Source organism: Manduca sexta, chromosome 15 (genome assembly GCF_014839805.1).
Source record: "Manduca sexta isolate Smith_Timp_Sample1 chromosome 15, JHU_Msex_v1.0, whole genome shotgun sequence".
Lineage (NCBI taxonomy): Eukaryota > Metazoa > Arthropoda > Insecta > Lepidoptera > Sphingidae > Manduca > Manduca sexta.
The window spans coordinates 13137345-13163077 of record NC_051129.1 but is presented as its reverse complement, the minus strand read 5'-3'; the positions used below and the strand labels follow the sequence as shown (position 1 = coordinate 13163077).

The 25733-nt window shown below is 35.8% G+C and overlaps 1 protein-coding gene across 1 annotated transcript in view; it reads right to left on the bottom strand.

Moving 5' to 3' along the window:
* The window catches only part of LOC115454173 (pre-mRNA-splicing factor ATP-dependent RNA helicase PRP16), a 165841-nt gene that overhangs the window by 6109 nt on the left and 133999 nt on the right, over positions 1 to 25733 (bottom strand). The window contains exon 12 of the mRNA XM_037438859.1: positions 10398 to 10577. Within this exon, the coding sequence (XP_037294756.1) occupies positions 10398 to 10577 (180 nt within the window). The remainder of the gene's footprint in view (positions 1 to 10397; positions 10578 to 25733) is intronic.

The window sequence follows — 25733 nt, the reverse complement described above, 5'->3', positions numbered from 1 at the left end:
AGTATTTTTAAATTCAATTTCGTAGATTTAGTAGATCATTAGAAAGATTACCTCTTATGTTGAAAATCAGCGCTGCAGTATCAGTGGCTGGTACTGCAGCTAGGTGCTGAATGAGGGATCCTATTGTTGGTACAATGGGTATAATTGTGGTATATTTCTTTATATATGTATTTACTCTGCTTTCATGTAGACATTATACTTATATTCTCTCCATAATAAAATCTAAGTTTTCTTTCTTTTCGCAAAAATGCATAAACTGCTTAACTTTTGTATACAAGTATAGCGTGCTTGTAACATTTCCTAATCCAATCATTGCAAACAATTACGTTCAAACCACGTGTTTGCGCTAAACCAACTTCAAAATGAGAAATGCTAATTTAATTAACGCTTTGGGTCAAATATTTACAAAGATTACGAATTTGGTTTCTTAAAACGTTGCGAATTTTATACAGGGTGTTCCGATTTATTCTAGTTAGCTAACATGGATTCTGAGAATCAAATTTATATATTTTTATTTCGAAAATACATAGGTACTGAATTTGTCAAGTCATGCCATTTGTTATGCAGTTCAGCTGACTGGATATGAGGTCAATTCCAGGAATATTTGTTACGACTTTATATACTATAGTTATAGTTTCGACTCTGATACACTGTCGTGCTATGCGCAAAAGCGGTATATCAGGGAATCCTTATTTCGAGATAATCGAAGTTTTGTAAATATAGTTCTATAGTTTTGTATGTAAAACTGAGAGAGAAACTCTTTTAAGTTTTTTAACAAGTTCTAAACAAGATACCGTTATTTAGGTAAGTTCATTGGATGGGTATTTCTTTAAGTTATCTGACGACATAAAAATCAAGACTGTTTTTATATTGTTTTTGTACGACAGTACAGTACTTATACAGTTTGTTCTTTGAAGCGTAGATGATCGAGGAAGTTTGTTACCTGATAGTGTATGTGTATGTATCATATCGTATCAGCCTATAATGTCCCAATGTTGGGCAAAGGCCTCCCCAAGATCCTTCCATGAATCAAGATCCTGCGCTATAGTAAACCAGTTATTTTTAAATGAATCCAGTCGTCCGCCATCTCTTCTTTGGTCTGCCACGACGCCGACTAGCAGTGTCAGGGCTCCACAACGTAGCAATCCTGGCCCAAAATTCGTCGTCAGGCATCGACGTACGTGACCAGTGTAGTGTATGTTAACTAGGTATGAACTATGATTTTAATATTTTTTTAAAACTACATAGGTGTGGCGCCATCAGCCAAGTTCGACATGTATGAAATGATACATCAAACTAATTTACGTGAAAGCATTTATTGTATGCAAATACAGTTTTTACTGTGGATTGACGTCACAAGCCATATTGCAGGGTTATTGGAGGTCACCGAACCACCCTTGCGGATCCCTTGAGCCATTGTATCCATTAATTGAATTGTATTATCAAAATTAGTTTTGGTATATGAATATGAATAGAAATTTCTTTCATGGAATTAGTATTCATGGTTATAGTTCATCTAGTGACCTCGTTCCGGGCTTTTGGCACAGCAATGTAGATATGGGGCACAAATCTTTGATATTTTCGGCTTTTCTGTAATATAATATGTATAATACATATGTATAAACCTTCTTCTTGAAACACTTTATTTATTGCTGAAAATTGCATAAAAATCCGTTGAATAGTTTATAAGAGCTAAGCGAAGTAAGTAAGTAAGCTAAGGAGTGGCAAGCATCACGGCTACTAAAAATATTATCTTATGCTTTCAATGCATCATATAACTTTGTATCCATAGTAGGTTAGCAAGATATCTGGACCATCCGAACGACCATCTGCCTGCATCCTTAAAATTGATATATATCTAGCCCAATTGGGACAAAGGAATGCCCGCAAAACAATAACGGTATTTTGTGACGTATTGGCACGAATTGGCACATCGAAATCAAATTAGGTCATTTCGATTCAGTTCATTAAGAACAGAATATAAACAGAACAATAAGCGAAATTGTTTTAGTATTGTGATCTGATGCCGCAGATGGATTTTGGTATTTACTATTGAGCCTGGCATTCTGATGAAAACAAATATAATTTGACACCATTATCCTTAAAAGAGAACACAGAAATGCTAATCAGTTTTTTATAATCTTTATTTAATGAATAAGGTTAGGCTTTTAATCCTCAAAATTATATGCTACTCAGTTGTGTCAGACCATTACTATCGCTCAACTGTAATCTAATTTTATGTCTGACTGTCTCCGTGGCGTATTACAGTACGACTGCAGTGCTAAGGTCTCGGGTTCGATCCTCGGGCAGGCAAATTGATATTGGGTTTTACTCATCATTAGCTTGGAGTCTGAATTTGTGACCGCTATGGCGATAGGCTCGCGCCCTATCACGTTATGGGACGGAATACACACGGCAGATAGTGAGTCATCAGTTGCGCCTTTGCCTACCCCTGCGGAGATGAAAGGGGTGAATGTGTGCGTATGTCTCTCACAAAATATAGATTTCATTTTTTCAACGTCAGTTCTTACGTCAAATAATACGCAATTTATTTCGTATTTTTATTTCGTACGAACTCACTCCAGTAATTCCACTTACATTTGATGAAATTTTGTCCACAACGTTTTATTAATCCATTAGCCGATTGCGAAGTTAAAGCCGAAAATGGTTCGATGGTGACATTTCGTTTCATAAAATGCGGAGTTTTATCACCGCTATTTGCTATTTGTTAAGCAATTACTTTTATTAAAATGATCTTTAATAAACCCCCAGAAGAAGGCTAATGTGTTAATTTCGTTAGAGCAGTTTATTTTCAGTTTATTTTAAAGGAGGTCCATTCCCAGCAATGGGACAGTATATAATATACGGCTTACATTGTTATTATTAAAGCTCGTCTTCAACCAGATTTAAAATACAGTACAACAAAAACTATAAAAAACAGCAAGTCTAGCATTTGCGTCAATGTGCATTCATTGCGATAATAGTTCCATATTTTATCTGAACGAGATGTTTATCGACATCAGGCGGTTAAATCCGTATCCATAAAATGAATTATCTTTAGATATTAATCTGTACATGACGCGTTGGCGTCGTAGTTGTATTACGGTACTTCAGTGCTGAGGTCTCGGGTTCGAGCCTCGGGTCGGACATATTGGATTTTTTGACTCAGTATCAGCTCAGAATCCGGAATTTACCCGATATGGCGATAGGCTCGCACTTTATCACATCATAGGACGGAATACACACAGCGAAAGGTGATACAAAAATCAAGACTTCCTTAAAAGAAAGGCCTTCCAATATCGTAAGGAGAGTATCAAATATACTATCTACATTAGTTGTCGTTAGTGGAAAAACCACATGACAGCATAAACTTAAACATAATGAAATAGTTCATTATTGTAATAATTAAAATAGACTAAACGTAACGTGTGCGCAAATATTATGCACTCTTTGACGTCAGTAACGCAAACCGATCAAAGTAGATTAACAAGTTTGCTCGTTAAATATTAGACGAAGATTATGTGTGTATAGTATGTGCGTATTTCCGATTATCGAGAGTAGGCGGCAAGGAAACTGAGCCTCAAGAAATTATATCTAATAATGTATATACTAGGCATGCTCTAGATCGTTCAATAATTACGATCGTAAAAGATGTATATTAATAAACACTTAAAGCATCATCCGAGCGAGTCTCTATTCCTGTGTAAATCCTACACCGGCATACCGACCAAAACCCGCGGTGGCTCTTCTACGGACCGTACGAGACGGGCCCAGGGTATCTTGTTGCACTAGGATAATTGCGGGTGGCCCGACCGTCCCTGCGCGATGCCGCAGGGCGGTCCCCTTTAAACGAGGGGGGTAAGGTGCTCTCAAACTTAATGAACGCCTATGTTGTTGACCACAGTGGGAGACGGATCACCCGAATTGTCCATCTCGAGTCGGTTGAATTGGAGTAGTAGAGCAAGCAAACCCCCACTGCTTATCCCGCGAATCCCTCTAAGCCCTATTTATTCGCCTTTTACAACCTAACCTAACCCAACCCATCATTACACATGAACTTCCCTCAGGCATTACTCGGTGTTTATTTATGTTTTCTTTTGTTTTGTTTTTTTACTTGCCTTATCATCAGATAAAGTGGTGTCAAATAAACGTGCCCGCACAAAAAAAAAGTCCACGCGAAATATAATCTCATGTAAAGTGAAACGTATGTATCGAAGCGCAGTTTGCACGCAGAGGTCGACGCACCTTAGCTCGTAAACTGTCGTTTTAATGAGCCGAAATCGATAGGTGATTGGCACTGTACCAGTAACTAGACACGCCTAGGTCTGTTCGCTTACTGAATGTTAATCACTTAGGTAATGAACGGTTAAAGGTTATTTGTGTGTTTGATGTGTGTCACTCAGTTTAAATTAAATACACGCTGATATTTATTTAAAGATATTGTTGCAGTAGAAGGACATATTATATACAAAAGAAATAGATGCAAGTTTCAAGTCCACACTGCGAGAACTAGGTTGTCATTTCAGTATAAGCTGTTTTATGATGTGGTAATCCACAGCACTGGTTTTCACTGGCCACCTAGGTAATATGGACGTCAAATTAATATAATTATTGTGGGATGCATTGGGGATGAACTTATTGTAATTCCGTTAATAAATAAGCCAAATCTTTTAACAGACTAAAAAGGGTAATCTTTCGACTACATATTGAAGACCATTTATTTCAATATTAAAAAGGGCGAATGAAATATAGGATGGATTTTTGAAACGGAGCAGAAAGGGCAGGTTAATAAAATACTTTCTTAGACTGTTTATTTTTAAAGGTATAAATAGTAGTAAGGAAGAATATGGAAAATTACGCAAAATTTTGCTGCCAATCGATCCTATTGTTAATAAGGATCAAAATTTCTATGGGACTATAGAGGTTTGTACTTAAAAGGTCAGAAATTACTAAACACACTTTTTCCATACAATTTGTAGAAGATGCAACTTTTAAACTAGTATATTGGCCGTCATGTTTACAATAAGTAAGTTTTAATTTTACTCTTCATCATCATCATCAGCCACATAAAGTCCACTGCTGAACATAAGAGTCCCCCAAAGATTTCCAGACGCACCAATTTTACTCATCTATGCTTATTCATTAAATAAAGATTAAAAAGAAAAAACAATTTTACTCTTCATTATATTAAAAATGATTAAAGAGACAAACAGCGAGCACGTCGGTTACGCAACGCGGAGCGACGGTTGCGAATTGCAATATCATTGTGAATGTGATTGTGGACTTATCTGCGTGGCTGTGCGAGCGGGAACAGGGACGGGGAGTTCATCGACACCGGCTGGGTTGCCGAGCTTGTTCAATATATTTACCGAATTTGGAAATTTTAAGGCAAATTGTAATGGTAAAAAGGTTCATGAACCTTTGATAGAATCAAGATTTTTTTATGAATAAAAAAATGAAGTAGATTGCAAGGAAAGTTTTTTTAATGTTTCGGACCTCACAGTCAAAACCGGGGCAAACCTGCGAATGGGATACTGGACTGGACCTGGCTTAGCGACTGCAGGGTCCTGGAGGAAAGTTGGGAGGGGCTAGGAGATAGCTGGGAAGGAAGTGTGGGGAAAGGATAAGGAAACCTTTCAGGATGGGAGGAGGGGCGAAGATCAGGAAATGTTCGCGAGTCCTTATAGGCTTTAATGTGAATTGACAAACATGACGTATACACATTTAACCGTGTGCCTAGGGCCGTAACAAATATCTCCTCGTGCATGGCCGTGCATTCGGTGCGAGACCGAGCGCACAAGGATTTCTTTAAGGGAGACAAGCAATGGGATTATTTGGGCTTCAAGCTTCTTCATGGTTTAGACGTTACCAGTTTCTATTTCATCACTCTGTTTTCCATTCTCTCTAGGTTTTAGTTTCTCGATTGAGTTTGTTGAGAGTTAGTATAACTAATTATTAACAGTTTATGTCTTTTGCGGTGATAGCCTAGTTGGGTGTGGAACGGACTGCCAAGACGAATGTCCGCAGGTTCAAATCCCAAGGGCACACCTCTGACTTTTCTAAATTCATGTGTGTATTCTTTGTGAATTTATCGTTCGCTTTAACGTTGAAGGAAAACATCGTGAGGAGACCTGCACATCTGAGAAGTTCTCTATAGAAATTTCGAAGATGTGTGAAGTCTACCAATCCGCACTAGGCCAGCGTGGTGGACTAAGGCCTAATCCCTCTCAGTAGTAGAGGAGGCCCGTGCTCAGCAGTGGGCAAGTATATAATACAGGGCTGAGATTATTATTATTATGTCTTTTGCGTTTTTATTAGTTAATAATACATAGATATACGCAGCAATCGTGAATCATTTACTGTTATTGTAGAGTTCCATTGTAAATCTCAGAAGATTTACACGACATCCTTATATATTATACACTCAACCTTTCCTAAAAATATAAAATTAAACAGTGAAAACCTCATCCAAATAGAATCAGTAGTTTCTGAAAAAATCGCGGACATACAAACATACATACTTACGTGTATCGAAACTACTTTCTTTTAAGTCGGTTAAAAATAAACAAAACTCTTTGCAGGCGCAGCATACCTATTATCAACAAAATATGATATACCTCGTGATGTAGCTATAAAATAGCACACCGTAAAAACGGAGTAACCATGTAATTGTTACAATGATTCTTGCAAACAAATAAATAAATCACCATTATTACCTGGAGTTTCCTTAAATCAAGTTTAAATACCTCTGTCCTTGGGACTTGTAAAAAACCTAAAAATAGTTTAAAACCTTTAATTCGAGGAATTAAAAAGTCCTTGTCTCTTAAGCCTTGAAATCTTTTAAGAAACAAACCAAATACCTTAATGAGTTCAATGACAAAATACTAAACTTGGAGCTTTGGCATTGGATTTTAAATCAAGGACTTTTTTAGATTGTTAAGCTGATATTGCGACCAAGGACAAGATTTTAAGGCGATAATATTATAATAAATAATCTATACAAATTGTAAAATGTTTGTATATTAACGATTTTCTCAAAATCTATTTAATGGATTTTTATGATATTTGATATGGAGATTGTTTAAAAACCTGGGAAGGTTAAAGGCTACTTTCTATCCCGGGAAAATATAAAGCGAGAGTTTTATCCCGGAAAACTCCTTTACATAAAGTTAGTAATAAACAAAATAATCTTACACAGCTAATGGATGCACCTGCTTAATACAATTGAAACAGTGTTGCTTGCGTGACGATTGTCAGAATTATGTTGACCTCTAAACACAGCTCGTAGCCTATAATAATGCATTACCAACTATAACGGGTTTTTCACCAGTTTTATTATGAATATCGCGACCACTATCTAGTGTATTCTTGAGAACATGCGTGTCAAGTCAGCTGTCATATTTGGACATCCCAGCTCACCAAGGTTACTTACAAACCATAATTCTTCAGGAAATTACTACAAATTGTGATTTCTTACGTTTACGCAAATGTTAGACATTAAAATAAAAGATTTTACCGCGCTTTACTAACACCTCAGTCCCCCCCGTGACCATGAAGGCTGCAAAGTCTTCGAAACGTCAGGAGAAAATTATAATATAAAAAACCGCGATAAAATTCGTAAAATAGTTTTATTTTAATTATTACAAATTGCCTATCGTCAACCGTGTTATACATTCATCTAAGGATTTAAAACGTGACCAATTTTACTTGACCTCCAAACACGCATTTTTATATAGGCCATTTCTCACCATCACAATTTAAAAGGGCGCGTATCAACACAACATAATTCCTTCACCGAGGTCAGCTGTTAATTGGTCAGTTGACGGACAGTTGGGCCCTAAAAATATTTATTACTGCGGTGTCCGTTAATCGACCTTAATTAACCGCAAAATATTTGACTTTAGGTTCTTCACAGAGTGTTGTTGCTGTAAGGGAATATAATGTTTGTGGATTTGCAAAGTGATATTTTAGACAGTGATTTTAATAGGGATTACTGGGTAAATATGTTTATAGGGTATATAGAAGGTTAAGCGATTTATGTCCTATCAGAATATTTTGTTTACGATAAATAATATACAACAAATGTTGAAGCTAAGTGAAATACATTAAAAAAACATACACACACACATACGCGCCTTATATCACCCAACGGGTAGGTCTAGGTGTCAATTGTGCATCCACTCTCCGCCGTGTGTATTCCCTCCCATTATGTGATAGGGGACAAGCCCATGACCATATCGGTCACAAATTCTAGATGCCGGACTGACATTAAGTTGAAAAACGCAATATGATTTTGTCAGGGAAAATTCACAATAATAATCTTTAAAATCCAAATTGAAGACAATTCTATTTATAGCACTAAAACATCGTAACATCTCTCCCACACAATACAATCCTATTTGGGGTTATTGCTCCGTTGCCATGGCAACCCCAGCGGCCTGCCCAGCTGTCTACCAGGCATCCAGGCCGCAGTCTATACTAGGTGCGCAATCAATTTGAGATAATATGCGCCGCTGCGTTTGATGCAAAGCCACACGCTGCGAACTGGACGGGCATCACCTGTTATAGAATTTGTTGAAGAAAATCTCCTTGGAAATACTTATAAATAATCTATGTATGCAGGACTAGATTAGATACATACTAAGATCGCGACGCGTTATTTTTTATTTCCCCTTACCTGCCAGCCAGAGCTGAATTCTTTGGTGTACCTTGTGCTTTATTTTATTAATTTTATTCCTAATTTCAAATGTACACTATATTTCATTGTGTATGAAGTGAGATTTATGATATTTAGAGTGATATATCGCATGATTTTGGAGACAGTTTATGGTGCGGCCATAGATCGTTATGGTTCACCGAAAATGAGTACAAGTATGAGCAAGAACGTCTGTACGTGGCAGTATTTGTTTATTGCCGTCTGTTTGACGAGAGACGATTACCCCTTGACAGTCGACACAATTATGCCGGCCTGTTAGAACCGGATATACACAGGCTGATTCCGGGACGCGACACTTACGTGGACCACTGTTGCGAATTTTAACATCTTGTGTACGGATGTAAAATATAACCAGTAAGATAATATTTACATAAAATCGCAAGTTGTTAGATTGGACTGATTTAGAGTCAACTGTTATATAAATCGTGGAGGATTAAAGATGTTTTTGGAGTGATATATAGTGTCTCCGAGTAGGCGACGTCAATTTTTTTCACTTTTATTTTTCTCTCTAATCACGGCAACTGTATTAATTTAAATGTGAAGCGAGCTTAATAAAGTATCGTTCACGGAAAGACGCCTTTATCTTTCGTTGCTCGGCTTAAAAATTGTAGGCTGTGATTTATAAGGGAGGACTAACTTTCAGAAGATCGACGTAGGTGTCAGCTTTGCTTTTGCGTTTCGTACTGTCTTGAGATTGCCGGCGGCGCGGCGTGGCGCTGCGCAGTAAATCTCCCTTCGCCTTTTAATCCTCATTCCTACCCTCAAATGAAACGCACCCATAATACCTTCCCTATACCTATACCTATGGGTATTATGGGCGATGGTGCTCTCCTACATGCATTGTTTTAATGCTTAGAAACGCCTTGCACTAAAATTAACTGAAATAATATTTCAGCAAGTTCTTCAACAGTAATTGTCATATTATGACGATAATTGTTGAGCTTGCGTGGTCGTAAAAAATCTCGTGGGTCGAGATTTACACACTGATTTCCTCGCGGGCGAAGGCGCGCGGGCACATCAAGTTTTTATATAATGAAATAGAACATTTGTAATCCCTTAATACGAAATCCTTAAGGTACGCTCTACATATTTTAATGACAATAAAGTGCGTGAATTATTTGGCGGCACGTTTGGCGCAACTCCCAATTTTAAGAGACAATATCATGACCGGCTTGGCTCGAGACGCGTTTTTGTGTTTATGTTCAAAAGTTCAAGGATTCGTGCAATTTTTGCGTGTGTAAATATAAAATTAATTTATTAAAATAATATTCGACGTGTCATGGAGGTGATGTTGGGTGGAATGACGCAGATGGAAGCCATGATGTGGAGTCATTTATACCGGGTAATGTTTGTCGTAGTACTGTTGCAAGTTCCACCTACACTGAGAGAAATGATTGCATTATTCAAGAATATTTGATTCAAGTCTTAGTGTTTTGGAATCGAAAACGTAGTTCCTGTTGTCCAAAAACGAATGACGCCCGAAGACGCCTTTTATAATGGTTATCGCCAATATCAGATATACACAGGCTGATCCCGGAACGCGGCACAATTACGTGGGCCATTATGACGGGTTTTAACACCTTGTGTACTGTGGTCGCTATACGGGCGAATATAAAATACACTCTACCACTAGCAAACATGTATGATTGGTGGGACTATTAAAACATTTTTCTAAACTGACCTGTTTAACAGCGCCATCTACGTAATCCTCGCAAACGTTCTTAGCGAAGAACGTCTCCACGGGGAAGGTCCGTCCGGGAATGGTGAAAGTAGGCACGTTCCCGAAGAATGTGGAGAACTTGCTCGAGTCCATGGTGGCTGAGGTCACGATCAGCTTCAGGTCGGAGCGACGAGCCACCACCTGTAAAGAAATGGGAGATTAATATGAATGCTCAATTTGAAAGTAAACATATCGCCATCATCATCAACATCAGCTACATAAAGCTCATTGCTGAACGTAGGGCTCCCCCAAAGATTTCCAGAGGGACCTGTCGAAAGCCGGTATCATCCAGCGTGTTCCTGCGACCTTAAAGTATAGATATACTGAATTTATCCGACTACGGTGAAGCAAAGGACAATGAATCTTTTGTAAACATGTGTGTATGTATAAGTCGTGTTGCAGCGCTCCTAGTAAACCAATTTTGACAATTAAGTGTCCATCCATTCGAGTTTATTATGCGATGATTATTAGTCAATCATATTATAGCGATCAGGTTTTTGTTTTGTTAAGTATATGTTATGTATTACATTTAGTTCTGGCCATGAGTTTAGGCGTCAGGAAAATTAGGAATAAACAAACTCAAACATATTCATGAGCCCTGAAATCATTTAAACTTTATGGATCGTATCAAATCATTTATAATTATCAGCATTTCAACGCATCCCAAGGCAGAAAAAAGGTAACATATTATATTTTCTGTATCAGCGTGAAAAAATGCCACATAAAATAATAAACACTGAAGGAATAGACGTAGTATCGATTTCACGCATGATCGGCCAGCGCGCGCGCTTGCGCAACGCTAGGCAAAAACACGCGTCCATTGTGCACAAGCGATTTAGTAACTACAGGAAAAAACTAATTGAACACAATATGATCAGTTGCGATTTATTTCAGGCGTTCTCTTTGTATCCTTGGTTTTCAAGGCTGTTTATTTTATTCTGGGATTTGGTTTTACAATACGTGTTATATTGTATAAATCAATTTATAACTTCATATTTTCATTAAGGTCCCGCGAATTGGTTTTTTACTTGCCTCTTAAGGGTGAAGCAAGATATAAATATCGAATACCATAACAAAAGCCATACACAAATAATAATAAATGTTTATGCTTCATATAATTTTGTTGAATTCGTTAGATTCTATTTGAAATGTGAATGATTTTTGATTAGAAAATCATGTATTTACTACTATGGCTAGGAATTAAGAATTCATGGCGGATGGCTTATATGTGTATAATATATCTGCTTACCCATAATGTGCTTCAAGACGCAGACGGTTCTTAATAATCCTTGAAACATGATCTTAAGTCTGAGCGTATTAGCAAACCAAACAAATTAGCTTAAAAGTGGCTACGGCCGGCTTGATACCGCCTAACTTGAGCCACGTGCTGTTGGTCCATACCGAATAGTGACTATGCAAGACAACTAATTTGAACAAATAGATTAAAGATTCTTTTATTTACTAGTTTTTTCTTCGGTATTGCGTGAATGGAAGCCTTTATAGTGACATTATTTCGCCTTCACGCGTACTACTGAAAGTATATTCAGCCAGATCGGTAGTTAACTAGGAGTTAATCTATTTGAAGTATTAGAATAATTGCTTATGGGCTTTCTTGAGGTTCTAGCTTAGTGTGTACTATCTACATATATATCGATAAACCTGTGTATGTACTATGTTCTCTATTGACTTCAAAAGGGCTGGTGCAATATAAGTGAACTTTTTATGTCATCTTTAAATTAGGCCAGCGGGTAATCTTTTGAACTTTGTTACGAATCAGACAACCGAGGTATAGGTATAAATATAAGTAGCCGAGCAAAGTTAAAAAGAAATGAAAATATATATCTTATAACATAATAATAAGGGCCAAAGAGTCAATGACATTAGCGATATAACATAACGTTTTACGATCATGCGCAGGCGCCATGTGGTGTGAAATGTGCTGATTATCAACAAGGCCCGTTGTGGATGTCGCGGTTATTTTTAACCTGAGGCGGTTGTTGCAAATTTTGTCCTTTACAGCCGTTTTCAATGAACGATACAAATTCCTTTTTCGATCTGTCTTAAAAATGGACCAATCAGAACAGTTTTTTTTTATTTGCAAATGAGTTATTTTGATTGGTTCATTCTCGGAATCGCATTGAAGATTGAGATTTAGATCGTTTATTGAAAACGGGTATTAATTCATCGCAAAAACGGATCAATCAAATCAAGGCATTATTGACAAGCTTAAAAGTAACTTATTTTTATTGGTTTATTCTCGGAATCGTATCCAATATTAGGATTGGGATCGCTTATTATAAACTGCCGTTATGGACTTTGATATGACAGATACACATTATTTTTTAAAGCGATAGGTACATATAAGGCTTTATTTGTGTAACATCTTTCTTGGAACAAAAGTATCATCGTGCCATATGGAAGTCACATAGCTTGACCAGGAAAAACCTACTTTGTGGCCGCCACTTTTGATTTTTCGTTTTAAAGTTCACGTTGTTAGTGGCTACAAGAAATTAGTTCCATATTTTACCAAAACATGGCGCGATTTGTTTTCTGGTCAGGCTTTACTTTCTGGGATAAAATGTGGCTTATATGTTAAAACAGAACACAGTATGTCTGTTAAAATTTGAAATGATTTATTCGAATCTGAAAAATGTTATACGTTGTTTAGATTCCGTCAATATTAACTCTACCACCAGTTCGGAAAGCAGTTCTCACCAGAGAAGATAGGGCAAGAAACTCTGGTGTTGCTCTTTTCAACATCAGTTTATGTGTACATGATAAAGAGGAAAAAAAATAGAATTAGTTTTTTTATTGTTATTTAGAGCAGTTTATTTATATACTCGCAAAATAGGTATTTAATTTCAAATTTCCATACGAGTGCACAACCCTCTCAGGAATCATGAAGTATTATATTATGCTTATAATTTATACCTCTAGTACCCCTAGCAATTAGAAATAGTAAGCGAAATGAGCAGAACAGTTCATACCATCAGTATCATCCAAATCCATTGTTATTTTCCTTATATTTATCGCTATACGTTTCAATAAGCACATAGTAACGTTCCTTCCAATTGTTTTGTAAGAAAACATTACGAAATATGTATTTGCACTGACGTTTAACACTAGCACGCTAAAACCTTTAGAATACCTCCTTATAGAGACTGTAGCACCAAAATGAGTCGAGGTGCATGACCTTATTAGTGCTTTTAGCGACATCAAAGTCATAAAAGGCGTAACTCAATTGGTAACGAGGGTGATGGAAATTTACTAATGAAAAATTATATTATTTGGATTATTGCAATATTGCGAAACAAGCATTAATTAATATCGCGTAAGTGACAAAAAAGATTTTCACGGAAGAGTTAATACTGAAAGTGCTTCTGTTTACTTTGCATTAATATTCTCGATTTTGCACTTTTCATTACTTACGCGGTATTGCACTGGACCCGACGATGTAAATTTTGTATCCAACGACCACCGCACGCGGATAGTTAAAGCCGCTCAAGTGCCCATATTTTCCGGTTAATTAATCGATCTTATTACCCAGAGTTTATAGCCTAACTAGGATACTAAAGCCATCTGATTTATAGTTATAATATACCACACTATGCACATATACACGATTGTCAAATGCTGGTGGTAAGACATATTGTATATCTAGTGTACACAAGGTGCTAAAACATGCCATAGTGGCCCACGTAATTGTGTAGCTTTCCGGGATCAGCCTATGCTTATCCAGTTCCAACAGACAGGCATAATTGTGTCGACTGTCGACGGGTAATCAACTCTCGTCAGTCGACATTTTATTGGACCCCACTCTACTTACCATTAGGTGCAGTAGCGTTAATTTATCGTGCGTCTATAAAAGAAATAAAAGTAGTAGGTTTCAGAGAACTGGTATTATTATATTGTTATTATTTAAACGTACCACAGAAAGTACTAGAATCTTGTTTGTTAATTTAATCACTCCACGGATGGTTGCCGATGATTATCGACGCAAACGCATGCGTTACGTAGAAAATCAACGTTTTTTGACGACTGACGTTTCACTTAACGCAATAATTACCAGACAGAATTTTAAGTATTAAATAAATTAAGTTTATCACTTAAATTTTTTGTCATTAGCGTTTGGCAGATTTCTTTTAGATATAAAAAAGGCTATTGTTTCGCGTTTTATTGACAGATAAAATTTTTAATTGGTATGTTCAATAAAGATTTATATTATAGATATCTATGTTTAAAATTGTTTAAAGTGTTTACGTGTTTACTATGGCTAGAACGAGTACAGGGATAAAAAATATTTTTACAATGTCCATATTACATAAAAGTTGATAGTAGCTTATACTGTACGGTGTGTGGTCGAGCCTTTAGTCACACAAAAATTACACCGCTTTCAAACACCTTTAAAAACAAAAACAAAATTTAACATTACCTACAAATATACTGGTTACCCATTTTTCGGCGTCGGTGAATAATTAAATTGCTTATTTAGCTAGATAAATACATGAAAAAATGTACGATAACCAAAAAAAATACAGTCGAATTAAGAACTTCCTCCATTTTTTGAAGTCGGTTAAAATATAATATTCTACGATTTGTGAAAGTGATAATCAAGTAAAAACAATACCTGAAAAGAAACCGATTATGTTAATAGAATTTAACATTTGACGAGATTCAATGAAAAAAATTCATGAAGTTTAATGAAGCATCATTTTGAGAGGCAGTGGGATTGATTTATTAACTTGGATTGACATATTAAATATGATTGCATTTGGCCACGCTACTGAGACTGTTACATTTGACAGGGTGCAAATCACATCGCAATGGGCAAACACCAATGGCGAAGTTTTGAAGTTTTTTATTAAAATTTCTACGTGGTATAAGTAAGCTGTCCTGGCCCTCGAGATGCTATCGAGTTAGTAATATATTAGTCTTTTCTTCTTTACAAATTATAAAACAAAGTCCCCTGCCGTATCTGTCTGTCTGAACGCGAAAAACTCAAAAACTACTAAACATTTTTTTATGAAATTTGGTATTGAGATAGTTTGATACCTTAGAAAGGATATAACTTTTTTATTCTGGGAAATTCTTACACGCGGGCAAAGCCGCAAGCACAAACTAGTTTTAAATAAATTATGTATTACTGTATGTTATGCTGGCGACCCAAAAATATATTAATATACAAAATCCAGGTAATCCAATTATATATCAGTTTATTTACATTTTCTACAAGTTTTATTGAAACATACGATACTGTAATGTCTTGGCACCGAACGAAAAGGAAGTGAAAACATTCACAGCCAATTGATATGTGATACCGAGGATTTGGACGTGCCAAATTGCTGTAGGAAAGTAATAGGAGACTTCCTAATGGGTTAATGTCATTTGGGATAATGTGAAGAACAGTAGGACTGCTCTTGCGGACTGTACATTTATGGTAATAGAAATAATTATAGTGTTGTTGGACACATACATAGAGAAATTAAACGTGTGTGTGCGACGATTTGAGATTTTGTTGGACATATAATAGCTTAGATTACTTCTTGTACCCTAATATTCATAGACGTTATTTATCTAAGCTCTATGTTTGCTGTGATAACAAGTAGGTTTCTCAGTGCTGACGGCATGGCAGCCTTCGCAGTGCGTAGATATAGGGCCGTTGTGATTGGCTAATATTGAGATACAACTTGAATCTAGTTGGCTGTCAGATAAACAAAGCTGAGAAACAGACTTGTTATTACAGCAATGCTCCGTCCTTAGATAAATAACGTCTTTTAATATTGATCAAATAAACCATCACAATAATCAAGTACTTATTTGTTGCGTGACTATATGAATACAGAGAAATGACCTTTTTCTAAAATTCAGACCGAAAATAGAATTTTATTTATTTGTACAGGCTTTGACATAAAAAGTTATTTTGAAGGCACCTGTGTATATCCTACAGATGGGGTATATCGTGTAAGTGTACTCGTTGCATCTCTGCCTAGGCCAACATATACGCTACGTCACAGTAAGTTTTTACAGACGTCATCCACAATATTCAACAGTTTTAACGACGCAAAAAAGTAAACACAATCATCAATCAGTCTTCAATAAAAATTTAAAAATTAAATCTTTGTACCGAAAACAATATGGCGTGCTGATGACGTCGCACTTTCCACTCGTCAACAAACGTTGTAAAAATAGCTGTGACATCGCACCGTCTAGACGTACAATCATGTTCGGCATCTCACTCATTGGAAGGGAAAGTGGGGAGTGATTTTATTGCTACGTAGAGGATTCGTGTACTATCAAAGGTTTACGTTGTAAATGCAAATTAGTAATGTCTGTTTCTTATTTGCTTATTTGTTCAAATGGATGGTAAATGGTACTACTTTTAACAGCAACAACACTACTCACTTTGGACTACTAGATCCATAATGATGTAGACAAGGATTTTTTTTTAATTGTATAATTGTAAAATGTATGTAGATATTGTAACCAACTTTTCGGACGACCAACACCTTCAGTCCACCCCGTGACCACGAAGGCTGCCTTTGAAACATCGGGATTAAATTATAATATAAAAAAAACACGATAAAATCCAAATAATAGTTTTATTTTGATATCTATTAGATCCAATAAGTCAATAAACCTTACTTATCATCGAGACAGAGATGTAATCTTATAATGCTCAGTGATAACTCTAGACTTCAAAAGTTCTTAAGGTTATTAATCATCTGACAAGCTAAAAAGTTCAAGTCGACAAAGTTATTACTAAATGGCATAAAATCTTTCAGGTGCACACTGTAATTTGTCGTTTCTGCAGTTTATTTGTGAACGCGTCATCCTGAAAGCGCTTTTTCTGCGCACTGAAACATGACTGCGTTGAATTTTTATGGACAACATTACGATTTCCGCATTTTATAATTGTATTTTTAAAAGCTCTGAATTCTTTTCGGCTGAGTGCACCTTAAAAGGATTTTTGGATCGAATAATGTCAGAAGAAAGTCTCTTTTCTGAAATGGCGGAATAAATGAAATTTATACGTTTATATGAAAGTACTTTTTGTTCACGACTTCGACCCCTATGAGAAAGTTTTTCAGGGATAAAAGGTCCGTTTTATAATTTCCCGGGATAAAATGGAACTTATACTTTAAGTAAGATCTCTGACAATACATTGATGAACATTCCGTATAGTCTTTCGTGATGCGTGTCATACACACAGACAAAAATTCAAACAAATGTTTTTTGGCTTCTGATGCTCTAATAAAGACCTACCATATTAGTTTAACTTCAATATCTATTATATATTGACATTGTCCGGTAACAATTTTAATATAATAATATGTTTGTTTTAACGTGAAACATTCAATTGTTTCAAATTAAAAAAGTTTAAAATATTCGACAGAAACAACAAAGTCAAACACAAAACTACACACTAATCAGAAAATTAATGAACGAATGACTGAACCACGTTCTGTACCCTAATGTATTGTCTCATTAAGATGAAAGTTGCGTTCAGTCGTTTATCAATCGGACTAGTTCCATTCACCTCTACATACCCGAGAGAAACTGTATCGATGCAGTAATGGTAAACATTGGAATAGTTGATGTTAGTTAAACAAACTCACATGAAGGTTTTCCAACGTTTGCTGAATAGATTTTAGTAGTCAATGGTTCAAATTTATGTATGTTTTTTCAAATTTATATATTCTAAATAGACTCACAATGAAATACAAGTTTTGTGCATTGGGAATAAACTATAATTAAACTTAACAAAACGAACGCGCTGCCTAATTCTTTACGGTTGTCTCATATCCTATTGGACCATGGAGATCAAACATTTTGTAATGCAACTGTAGACTGGTACACAATTTTTAACAATTGGAAGTACCGAAAACAACAATAATTTTACTTTACATTACTTATTTCTACCCTTTTTTGGGTTGAACTTAGTATGCCACGCTACTGCAAGTCTAGAATACTTTATATTAAAAAATCAAGGAATTCATACTTTAAAAACCCATCTTTAGTCAAGCATGTTTCAAAGACCTCTGTAGAATCCTCAACAACTTGCAGAATCGTGGGACCACTGACCAGATGATAACTGTTGCAACTTTAAAAAGTAATTCAAACTATTAAATTCTTTTTTGTCCTGGTATTTTTAAGAACTTCCTTAGAATCCTCAAAACCTTGCACAATCGTGAAACCATTGACCAGATAATTCCTGGTGCAATTTGAAATTCTCTCCTAGGACACATCAACGTACAAACAAGAAGTTAGAAAGCTGGCATCCCTAGCCAGCACACATGGTTAGCGTCACGTTATTTTAGATATAACATTTATATCATTTACGCAGATTCACGGAGATTGTGACGCCAATCGGTCACGAGTTCTACATTACGGATTAATAGTTAGGTATTGTTGAAGTTAGGTTTCGATCTGGGCTCGATTTTCTATAGCGACAAAGGTCCGCTCTCTTATATCAAAGGGTAGCATTGCCTGCAGCCCCGTCAGTATGAAAAAGATTTTTTGAGTTTGAGGACATTGTAGTTGACATCATTTGAAGAGTTTTCTGATATACCTCTGAAGGCAAGGGTCCAACAACAATCAAATTTACATGGGACCAAACGTATCTTTCAAATAAAAAAAAATCATATAAATCGGTTCACCCAATCAAAAGTTCTGAGGTAACAAAAAAACAGACGAATTGAGAACCTCTTCCCTTTTTTGAAGCCGCTTAAAAATAAATACAAATACTCCACTTTAAATATTAGTGTGCACTTCTATAGTCCCAAAGTTGATTCGACAAGTGTTATTGGAGACGACTGTCGCCTAATCATTAACCTCTTTTTAATCAATTACTGTTTCATAGATAATGACGTCAGTAATGACGTATGCCTTTCGATGACGTATTAATGTTAAGTATTATTGAACACAACGCTGCCGGCTTTAATGAACCTCTGTCTCCATGTCATTTTTATTATTAAGAGCTACACTCTCATAGATAGTGACGTCAGAAAATAAGAATGAGTTTCGATAAGAATGAAAGACTTTAGCTTCGTAATCAACCTCTTTTCTTATATTTTTAATATTTTAAAGCCACAGTATGCTTCGTAATAGTCACAAGTGTATTATTCAGATACTTTTTTCATAATAATTTCTTTTTGGAACGTCATTTCTAATTAGTCTACCTCCGGTTTCGGAAATAGTCACGCGAGTAACCTAAAGAGTATTTTGTCAAGTATTACTGAACTGTTCGTAATTAGCCTCTGTTTCATTGTTATTTACTATTCAAATCCATTCTTCGTTTCGTAGATAGTGACGTCATCAATCACGAGTGTATTTGGCAGAAGTTTTTGCGCGTAAGGGCGCGGAAGCGATGTCAACGTCCAAAGAACATCAGGAAGTTGGTAACGTAGTGCAAAAAATGAGGAAGCATTTACGTTACAATCTCTTGTTATCGCTTTGCGTGACAACAGTACCGCAACTTTCTATCTGGGCTTAAGGTATTAAGATACTAAATATTGCGCGCGGCTTCCTCTGCTTCAACCTACTTTTACAGGATAAAGATTGACCAATATGATAGTCTAGAACTTGTGTTATCTATGTGTAAAATTTTATCAAAATCTGATCGGTCTTCAAGAGCATTTATAACATTAATAATATGATTCGTAAGAAATATATTAAGTACATTTGTCGTGTGTCTAAATAAAATGAAACGGAAATTAAACGACGCGCAACTCGCGCGCATATCAGTTTTATTCTAATTTTAATAGCTCGGATAATTTCCCGCGAAATAGAACACAGTGCTCCCTTCGCAGCGAGCCGCAATCCTGCACGACGCCTACACACACTTTGAATTGACAATAAATTGTACGACACAAAAATAGCAACTAAACTAGCTTTCACTATGCGCCACGGATTATTTCTAAAATAGTCGGAGCAACATTCCCGCGGCCAAGCCCCCAGCCGTGTCAGAATTCAAATTAATTCGTGACAAATGTTCGAAATTTAAATACGACATTGTGGTTGGTCGAATTTGAATTTATGTTCGATTTGACGTAACGTACAACGGTCGTTTGTTTCGTGGCATTTTATTATTGTTGTTACGTCGCGTTCACATGACGGTCAATGGTTTTCATTGACAGAAATAATATTATTTTTCCAAGGTTATTTTTTCGTATCGTGCGTAAACAAATGAGCGACATAGTATAATATTTACAAAACTCAAAATCTTTTTAACTTCACTAACACTTCATGAATTTAATTAGTCGGATCCGGAATTTCTCTACTACCAGCATTATTTTAACACTAAATTGCTTCATAATATTCATTGCTACACAAATAAAACGGCAATTAATTATGCATTTAAGGCGAAATAGATTACATTAAATTAACTTATCTTTCTTTCATTTATCTTTTTAGAATTTCCTTTGTTTACTCATAAGTCATAAACTATTTCTATACGATTTGAAACTTGTCTCCCGTCACGTATTCTACGCGTCACATAGTTATCTTGCATAATGAGTTTTCCAATTTAAAATACTCAATGCAGCGTTAGTGGATTCTTAATATCGTATTACTTTGGCTTTACAAACTTTCTATTTAAGTCCCATTGGGCATCAGGCCAGTTCTGAGCAACAAACTCGATTCATATGGGACTTTGTCCTTATACAATTTGATACTATTCATTTACAAATGTTATGCCGTGTAAAATGTAGAAAATACTTCTCATTCAAATAGTATAGCTTTAAAATAGCAAGCAATAAAGGCACAAGCTGTGTAACGATGTAATGCTAAAACAGGCCAATATCCCGTAATTGACGTGTGCTGGGCTTTACGGACTTCTTGAAGTAGTGGATCAAATAAGACTGTAACGTATTAGTCATTGTGGACACAACTTTAAAAACACTGGGACAAAAGCGAATTTAATTGTATCCGTTCAAGGCTCCTTGCCAACTCACTGCCTATAAAAATGAATTTATACGAAGCGCTCGCTTTTGGGCACATCATTGTTTCGCACGTGATCTTATTGGATACTGCCAAATTGAACCTTATTTTGGAGCAATAAACAAAAGAACTAAAACTAAGACCGTAGCAATTTAATGACATTTGTAATTGTCTCAATGCAAGATTTTTTGATCCTTCGAGCCGGAGAAACTTGCCCACCCTCACAAATTGCATTTTTACGATAAAATATATTAATGGCTAACATAAAAATAAATTTAACGAAAGTCTGTGTTACTTTTAGAATCATACAGATCACATGAAGTACTGAAAACGCGTCATAGTCGACGTAAGAGCGTTTTTTTTCTTGACATTGATAGTTCAGATGCCGATAGTATATTTTTAACGTAGCGGGTAAGATTTAAATATACAACTAATTTCATCTATTTATACCTTGAACACGTGGTTGGGTAATAAAATTGTTAAGTTTGAAGTAAGCCGTCGGCTAGAGTAAAATATGGAAGAATTTGGCAGTTAACTGCTGTTAGGCTAAACGTGGATAGTGTCTGAAGATTTTATGTAACATTTACTGAGTTTCTTGACCTCTGCTACACGAATTATGGATTATAAACGCACTGTTTTAAATAGGCAAAAATGCTAATTTCAAATCAAGTGGGTATCAACGGGTTGAAAAGCATTTTCCTTCTGATTCCGCGGTACAGCGAAGTATATACACAAGTTGCATCTGTACCTATCCCTTCGGGGCAAGACGTCGTGAGTGTTGTACCTGGTATAACACATATATGGTGGATGTCGCTTACAGCATAAGCTATTATTGTATTGAAGCTCGGCAACCGCCCACAGACGTTTGTTGGCACCGAAGTATGGGCGGTGAAAGTGTGCAGAGGAATAAGGTACGGCATATTGTATAGCACTAGCGTTTAATCGCGGCATTGCCTGCATAGAAAACCATCTCAAGTTATTCGAGATTAGAACTTAGGTTAGAAACGGTGATGAATTATAGGTAATTTATGAAATAGGTTTCATCCTGGGACGCAATTTTACCTATTACATTAGTTTGATTTTAGTTTATTAAATTTACCTTGAATTTTTAAATAGCAGATTTTTTGATATTGAATTTATCGTAATTTTTAACAGTATAGGCCATGCTGAATAGTTGCTAAGTTGGAACTGGGTTAGCACCCAACATTAGCATGTTGCTGGATTATAATTCTTTTGAGGCCGTAGCCTTACTATGAAAGTCTGTTTATCGGATATGTCATTCCCATACGTTTATTTGTTTTCTTATTAGCGTTAACGATTGTAAAAAGGCATCTTAGCAATAGGCCCTGTTCTGTAAACGTCACGAATGCCCATAATCAGTAGCAACACCACCCAAACGTTGTATCCCAAAGTCACACTGAGCTGTCACCTGATATTAGACATTAACCGTCGTTTTCAATAAACGATACCAATCGCTTCTGGACCAATTGCGAAAATTGACCACACAAGTATAACAAACTTACAGCTGACCCAATTTGATTGGTTCATTCTCGGAATAGAAAATTAAAATGGAATTTATAAATTAAAACAGTTGTTAGTTTTATAATGACGCTATCGTAATTTTAGACGTCATTTCTCATTTCTCTGGCAACCCTATGACTTACGTCAACGGATGTTCGCACGAGCGTCACCGAATGCTACTCAATATGTACCGTAAACGGATTGAACTAAATGGGTTTCCGATTCGACTCATTCGAATCCTTGTAGCTTTATTGTTAAATTAAACGACAAATTGAAAATGGTAGGGGATTGAGTTCTATTTTGCACAATATTGGATCTGTTTGATGAGATTGTGATGAATTTCAATAGAAAGAAAGAAAATTTCAATTTTCAAATACCGAGACTCAAATAATGTAGGAATATAAAAAACGAAATATTAAACCCAGAGGCTGATGTCCCTTGCTTTATCCGATCTTCATTTTGTCCTTAAGGGTCAACGGTTCCTTTGACATTGTTAGTGTTTATAGACAACGAGGCCATTTAGAGCCTGAAAGCCCATTTGTAGATCCAATTTATTCTTTAAGAGCATGTGTGCAATGTGCCAAAATAATTCTAATTTAGAATTTTGTTCAATATTTTAGTATTTTATTCGTTCAATTGAATTAGTAAAAGATTGAATTGAATTTTTTATTCGAGTAGTTGATGTTAAATTCAAATATTTCTTGGGATACCTAAATAGTTGATTTTTATAGTCGAGTCTTCGTTTTATAATTCAGGTCATTATGTAAATTTATTTTGGTCGCTTTTCTTGATATGAGAATAATTTTATAATTTTTACGATTAACCCAAATTTGATGAGCTTGTGGATATATTTTAATTAAACTGTCCAATTAAAGGACTCAACTTAAGTTATTGGGGATATCGGGTCTTAATTATGGATGCCGACCAAAATTAATTTCATAATTTGCGATATGGACCTGGAGCGTTATGCACTGACCGCCGTGAACTGATGTAATAATTAAATTGTTGCCTCTATGAATAAATAAAAAAAATAAATTTAAATATGACCAGTAACAAGATTTATTGCATCTCGATTTCATTTTGAATAGATTGGAATTGTCATGCAGATTGTATGGAAATTCAAATGAAAGTTGGAAGAACAAACTCGGTAATGTCGGGTAAACTTGTTATGGACAAAATTACTTTCTAATATGAATAATAGAAAATACTTTTTGGGAACTTGTTAATGTGTAAAATATGGTAACATATTGAACGAATCTTTGTTAATTTGTATGCAGAGAGAATGTTTAATTATATTACAATATGGAAATAATTTCTATAAATATATTATACATACGAGGTTTCTAGTAAATAAGACCTTTGTAGTCCATAAATAACGACTGTGCATGTCATATCACATAATAAATTATCGGTTATTGTAGTTACCCAAGTAATTTGTCATATTGAAGATTCTATACGTAGAGTTATAAGGTATTCATATTTTGAATGCCACGGTGACGTAGCTATATTACTGTACGACTGCAGTGCTGTAGTCTTGGGTTCGATATCCGGATCGAATAAAGTGATATTGGGTATTGTCTACTCAGTATAAGCCCAGAGTCTGGAATTTGTGTCCTATATGGCGATAGGTTCGCCTCCTATCATATCAATTGTGTGTGTTGTTTAGCACCCTCAATGAATCAGCGTAGTTTGTCATATATAATTTACTAGGAAGAGCCTATATCTTGTATTTGGCAAAATACTAAAGTGAGTATATAACACAGAATTAAAACCAAGGTGGCTTTCGAAACTAAAAACTTACTTAACTAAAACTATTTGTATAATCGAACTTTTTGTAATGATTTCTTATGTTTACGCGAATGTTAGACATTGAAAATGGTGCAGTCCCTCCCGTGACCATGAAGGCTGGAAACTCTTCGAAACGTGAGAAAATATATAATATACTTTACATTATAAAAAACCACGATAAAATCCGAAAGATAATTTTATTTTAATATCGATTATTTAACTTTTCTGATTAATACTGATATTATCTAAGTAAAAGGCAGCAACTTCTGATCAAGAATAAAAATAGTTTCGAACATAATTCACAAGCTTCCCGCAATCTCAATGTAGATCGCAATCCGAAAGCGGACGTTACATCACAGGCCTACGTAATAATAAACGATTGACACGCTGAATTCATAACTTCCCTGCAATCAATTTGCATAATAAAATTTGTTATCGCGTAAACAATTGCTTCGAGCAACGTTTGCGGCGCGTCTAGTTGCGTATGCATTGTAAAATGTGTACAGTTTGTAAAGGAAAATGAAATAAAGTGATAGGCATGCTGTTTGGAATAACATTTGTTTTTTTTTCAGAAAATTAAGTAAGGTCACGTGGCGCTATTTCTTCTATGGAGGCGAACCCGCCTTTAACGATTATGGGCAAACTAATCGAAGGACAGCTTTGAGAATCGTTTAGGTAAATTGGGAATTTTTGTACCATTTTACTTATACGGCTTTTTATTCGGGATCAACTAGGTATACACCAGTGGCGATGTGTGATTTTTTTCGAAAGGTAACCCTATGCAAAAAAACAATTATCTTAGTTAACATATCGCTGCGATTTTAACAGAAAACACAAAATAAGACACACGTAAATACGCCTAAAAGGGAAGCCGGTAGGAATCGGGTTGTATGAAGGCTTCGCCACTGGTATACACCTATCCGGCTCCAACAGGCCGGTATAAGTGTTGAGGGATAGTCATCTCTATTGCACACTCCACTTACCATCAGGTGTAGTGGGGTCAGTATGCCGTGGCCGAACATTTTTTTTTTATCAAAACTGTCCTTCGAT